Source organism: Rosa chinensis, chromosome 1 (genome assembly GCF_002994745.2).
Source record: "Rosa chinensis cultivar Old Blush chromosome 1, RchiOBHm-V2, whole genome shotgun sequence".
NCBI classification, from domain to species: Eukaryota; Viridiplantae; Streptophyta; class Magnoliopsida; order Rosales; family Rosaceae; genus Rosa; species Rosa chinensis.
This window is the reverse complement of record NC_037088.1, coordinates 20,364,354-20,370,622: the sequence shown is the minus strand read 5'-3', so window position 1 is coordinate 20,370,622 and position 6,269 is coordinate 20,364,354. Positions and strand designations below refer to the sequence as shown.

Below are 6,269 nucleotides of genomic sequence, written 5' to 3'. Positions count from 1 at the left end.
TGTAATTTTCTTAAATATTGTGTACTTGTAATTAATATTCTTTTCTTTGACGTTTAAATGACATGAGCACCCTCAATCCCCGGATAGAACGATCTCTACTTGCTATATACTAACAATTGTCAACAAGGTTAATTTTGAGAACTCATTTCGAGTTAATCACATGTTTAACTACTCTTGTGCATACTGGGAAGTGCAATAGTCAGAGTGACAAAGATGAATATCCTCTTGTCTTAAAATTTGATCTCCAATACAAGACCGCATTCTTCAATGCTGCTCTTTTCTTAGAAATGGTAGCAATACTGCAGAAGACGGGAAATATGAATGTGCCGGATTTCCATAACAGTGGCCTTAGAAACCTCGGTAACCTCGTCTTTTTACTTTCTACTGAAGGATGACTGAACTATACCCAATTAGTAAGTTGTTGCTGTGTACAAGCAATGACACTCATTTCCCAGACAAGTTCATCCCACTACTGCAGAAGCATTGGCTTCTCTTCCTCTGCATTTTATTCTACTACTGCTAGGAACATACAGATTTTGCATACAGACAATGTTGCAGGACAGAAACAAGGACGTAAGAGTGCAATAGTTGCTTCAAGTCCTATCACAGAAGATGCTGCAGTGGCTACGTCATCATCAAGGTACGAAGCCAAAAGAGGGCTCCCTCCGTCATCATCAGAGTTACGAAGGAAAGGGAGGTCTCCGCTTGAAGAAGAAAAAACAAAAAACACAGTAAGTAACAGTATAATAGATATTTTGATGCGGAAGGAACGCCACGTCAGCAACTTAAATGAGCTTTTTGATGGAGAGAAACGGACGGACCTATTGGTTTAAAAATTGGGAGATGAAGGATTAAACATGTGAAATTAAAAGGCAAGAGACTGAAGTGTTTTTTCAATAAAAGTTTAAGGACTAAACAGTATTTAATTTTTTTTTTTGTAAATAAGTGAACCATTCATTTTGAATCAAATGAATTTTGGTATTTTATAGTTATTTTCTTTCTAGCCACAAGACCGGATCCCGCACGGTATCAATTTGGCTTTCCAACTTGAATTCATTCATTTTTTAGACCAAGTCCCATTTTGGCTTTTAACTATGTGACATGCCCTTATATGGGGATCAGAATCAAAACAATGCATCACAATCAGACACTTCCACCGCTATAATACCCAGATGCCAGTATCCGACCATTAAAATTACAAACAAAATAGAGAAAAATGACTAGAATAGGACACCGATCCGAGTTGCAGGACTACAAAATTCAATGATAAATTGAATGACAGACGCTGGAATCGACTGAAAGTTAAGGACTAAAATTATAGTCCGTTTCTAAAATATACTTGGAAAGCAATAAAATGAGACCTGCACAAGCTGCATAAAGAAAAATACACAACTACTACATTACACTAGAATAAGAAATCATAGTGGACATAGCGAACAAAGCACACAACCATAAATCTGTACCAAGTTTAACTACAACACAGCAAAAACAAATGGCTGATCTTCTTTGAGGGCTAACATCTAAAGACAATTAAGACAGGTGCATGGCCATTACAGAAACAGCTTCGGGTTCATGTCCATGAACTCGCAGACGATATATGCAAGTATGTGAAGGGCTACCATGATTGGATGTGAAATCCAACCTCACTGTGTCAACAATGTTAGACACAGCTGAGTCCAACACAGTGACTGTCTGGGCATTGCTCTTCTCGAGGTCATATGTGAACTCAGCCAAAAGAAACCTCTTCTCTGTATGGACTTCTAAATCCTGATCATGCACTCTTCGCAGCCATGCAGATATACGACAGTCCTTGGGAGCACTCGTTCTGTCGTAAGCAACACTCTGTTCAAAGAAAAAGAGAAAAAAGTTGTTAGTGAAACACTGTTAAGAAAAACAATAAAAAATGCTAGAGAGAGTGAGAGATGATAGTGTTGAAATGAATATGAGGAAGAAATGTTAAAAAGGATAGAAGGCCTTGATTGTGTTGTTTAATTGACATACTACACTCTTTTTTATACAAATTCTAAGTGCAGACCAAATTACAGAATCAATAAAGCAACTACTTTGCACCAAAAACTCAACCAAATATACACAGACCCCAAGTGAACTGTACTGGTTGGTGAGAATCCTTTTTCCCTTTTTGATCTCTTGACATGTAATACATGTTCCTGCTCCTTTGAAGTTTCACATTACTGTTATAATTCCACCCAAATACCATGCACTCCAGTATCTAGCTTACAAATATAATTTCAACCTACATTACAGTACATACACATATGATATGCTTACAACTGAGCAAAAATTTCATAACTCCCTGAAAAATGAAGTCTTCTCTTCACTCCACCTTCTGATAAATTCATTTAGAAATTTCTATTAATTATCCTTGTTTCAGTCATAACATTATTTCAAGTTTAGATTCCATCTGACTGGCCCTTGAACCACTGTTCAGTACAGATAATTGACTGAAAAGCAAAGCCCAAGGCTAAAATCTTTACTCTAAGAAAAAATCACTCCAAAGATATACATTTGCACTTAAAAATATTGGTATTGTTTTATACATCCAAAAGGACTTTATATTATTAGTGGATTTCTACAAGTTTCAAGCTAGTATGCAATTCAAATGGATAATTGAGTTGCTTCACATTATCAAAGGCAAGTTTGCCCAATTCTTTCTTTCTCTTTTACCCAACTACTTTATTCTCAGCACTGTCACCATTCACATGGTTGTTAGATGCTGTTCAAATTGATCTCTTTGTAGACCCACTCATTCATTACCCAAGAACATATCAACTCCTGCAACCAGCCTCTACAATGTAAGCCTTCTGTTTGCCTACATATTACAAATGTAGGCTGGCTCCTAAGACTTTCCTATAAACAGTGTCTGTGCACCTACTGAAACCAACATAAGATATCCATCCTACGTTTACCTATTAAACACCTCAGAGTTGAAACATGGTTCTTGCTTATTATTTAGACCAGAATATTGAAAAATAGAGAAACAAGAAAGCACCAAATTACACAAAACAAGCTCATTATAAGAAATAGACAAATAAAGTTTAGCTACAAAACACATTCAACAAAATGAACTGCTCTGCTACATACCAATATGACTCATCTATCAAACAAAATAATAGACACGTCAACAGAATCCAGTCTGGGCCAAAAGAAAATATGCCACAACATAAAGCCATATAACAATGAAGCATATTATACATTTATACTTGCTAAAAATGTGAGCGCATCTACAAGTCTGACACAAATTTTAACCACGTCAACCTGAGTGACTATCCCCTGAGTATGTTGCAGTAGACCTACTCCTTCCATGAATGCTCCAGACTACGCATTCACTACATTCCTAGTCCACTTATTACTGTGAGTCAGTATCCAACAGACCCTCAGAGAAAAGCTATCTACATCTACATCTCTATACAAACAGAACTTACACTACTTGTTAAACTTGTACAGAGCTGACTCGAAGATACTATTACATGCTAAGATTCTATAGATTTAAAGCCTATAAACCTCCAACTAAACCTTTAACCTAATGAATCATATCCATCCCAACCAAAATGAAAAACTAAACACAATAAAACAATGCATACAAAGATACAAAATAGTGAGCAAAAACAATACCTTTGAAACATGCTCCAGAGTGATAGCCTCGGGAATAATGGCTGTCCTGAGCTTAATCTGAACAAACCCACTACTCCCTTTCAATGGAAAACACTGCCCGGGCTCTCCAAAACTCGGTCTCAACATCTTATCAGCATCACTATGAACCCCATTCCTCATACTCGTCCACCAATTCCCTTTCCCCACCACATAAGGCTCCGAATGCTTCACAACCGCAGCACCGCCACTCCCCAATGCATAATCCACCCTCGCAAGCCCATCCGCAGCATGCTTCTCTATCTCCTTCTCCACCACATTCCTGGCATACGCCATTATATCATCGAAACTCGCACCCAACTCACCACTCTTCCCTTCCTTCTTCAACTCCTGGTAAATCCCCTCAAACTCTTGCTTGGACAGCCACTCCACGCTCTTCAATTCCTCCACAGACCTCTCCAGCCCTTTGCTTTTCACCTCCAATTTCCTCAATTCACTGGCCAAAGCCACCCCTCTGTCCTCCACCTCCTTCCTCAACTCTCCGACCTCCTTGTCGATCTTCCGGCTCGCCACGTCGACCCCAACCTGAAGCATCCTAGAGGTCTCCTTCATCGACGCTTCGACCTCCGCAATCCGACCCTCCAAGTCGGTAAACGCCATGGGCGCGGCGGCAGTGGAGCCGTAAGCGAGGCGTATGAGTATCTGGGCCAAACCGCCGACGAAAACAAGAAGACCGAACCACTTGCCAAAAATACGAAGCAACCTGAGCCAGCGAGGTCGCTTGGTTCCGGGTAGGGCTTTGCGAGAGCGGCGGTGGGCGGAGGGGGGTGAGACGGTGGAAGTTGCGCCGGTTCTTCGGGTCTGAGCGGAGCGGTCGACGGCGGTTTCGCTTCTAATGGACTGGTGACTCAGATCTCTGGTGTTAGCGGCGGTTTGGTCGTCGGCCCTCTGCGATTGGGGTTCGGCGGAGACGAGTTCGATGTGGGTGGACCTCTTCTCGACGGCCACGACGGGTCGCCGGCGGGTCGTCGGGTTCGCCGTGATAGATACAGTCGATGCCGACATTTTAATTTCAAGGGAGGAATTTGGAAAACGAGGGAAACTGCGAACAACTGAAATGAGATTTTGATTGAAGAAATCGGAGATTTTGAAAGGGGGGAGATTTTTTGCCCAAACCGACGCGATGGTTTTGTTTGGGCGCTTGGTGTTTGAATCTTTCACATCATTTCTGTGACCTTCGGCAAGTTTAATGGGCCATCGATCTTACTCTTATGGACAGCCCAATTTTATTGCCATTAAAGTAAAATTGGACGGCCCAATTCAATTGTTCCCCGCCCCGCCCACCCCCCAAAGTAAATATTCAAGTACACTCAGCAAATTTATTTACATCCAGCAAAATTATAAAATCTATAATTACACCCAGCAAATATCCAATAATACCCTTATTAATTAAACCCAACAAAACCTCTATCGAACAAAAACTCCTTTATTCGTCTGAGATGAACTCAGATCTCTAAATACCCAACACCTCAATCTAGTTGGTTGCAAATATCATAATATATATAAATCCTCAAACATGATCTCCATCTGTCCATTATAGCAAGTAACAATTAAACCTTCAATAATCAACACAAACAAAGTTCTTTCGAACAAACTTAGAGAAACTAAATACAGTTCCTATACACAGAATTTAACACTCATTCATCACGTGAAATATAACTTTTGTGTTACTATCCTATATGAAAACACAAACATAAATGTTATCAAAATTATTAGAATAGAATAATAGTAAGATAAAAAACGTAGAATTACCCCACTTCCTATAAGATGTATATGGCAATTTTGATAGCATTTGAGCAATACCCTCCTCCTCTCTGATTTTAGAAACTTTGCTTTTCAAATCAAGGACTTCATTGATCTCCCACAACATAGCTGCAAGTTTCCTCGCTGAGACTGACATAACTTCCTTCCCTTTCCCGTCGTCCGTGGAATGCTGCTGACCCTAATGCTTAGTCTCCATGGTGACGTAACTGGGTGGCTATCTGGAGCTTATTGACTAAAACAAATAATGTTGAAGTGTGATTGAATTCTATGCAATTGCAAAGTTTTTTTATGTTGAATGATAAACGATTTCAGTTCCCTGAACGCAATGAATTGCTGGGTTCAAATAGAAATAGGATTTCAAATTTTATGGTTCATTTTGTTATCATCTTAATTTACCATAAGTTTTATCATCATTTCTTATAGTAGCATAATTGCCTTTTCACGCAAAATTGATTTGTTGGGTGTATTTAGATATTTGCTGGGTACATTTGGAAAGACCCCAACTTTTTAGGCTTGAATTCATTAGATTTGAAGACTAACAAGTACCGCTCTTTCATTCCTAATAGCTCGTTTATTCAGAAAAATGAGTTAACAAGGATGACACACGATGAAACTTAATCCTAATTAGAGAGATCCCCTCCAAGTAGGCACGCAATTGTTATCATAGAACAACTAAGAGATTCTATATACACAACCTAATATACATAATACACATCCTCAATTCTTTTTTATATTTTGGACAAAATGAATTCCCACAACACCCTTGCAGCAATTAAAAAAAAAAAATCGAAACATATTGAGAGATCTTAAATACTAAATTAGACTCGGTAAAACTT

General features: G+C 39.1%; 1 protein-coding gene across 1 annotated transcript; it reads right to left on the bottom strand.

Annotated features, from left to right (window-relative positions):
• Positions 1 to 1,243: 1,243 nt before the first annotated feature.
• Positions 1,244 to 4,840, bottom strand: LOC112173216 (SUN domain-containing protein 1). Its single transcript, XM_024310805.2, has 2 exons — positions 3,634 to 4,840; positions 1,244 to 1,842 (listed from the first exon to the last, which is right to left on the bottom strand). The coding sequence occupies exons 1-2, from the start codon at positions 4,672 to 4,674 to the stop codon at positions 1,531 to 1,533; spliced, it is 1,353 nt and encodes a 450-aa protein (XP_024166573.1). The 5' UTR covers positions 4,675 to 4,840; the 3' UTR covers positions 1,244 to 1,530.
• Positions 4,841 to 6,269: the final 1,429 nt, after the last annotated feature.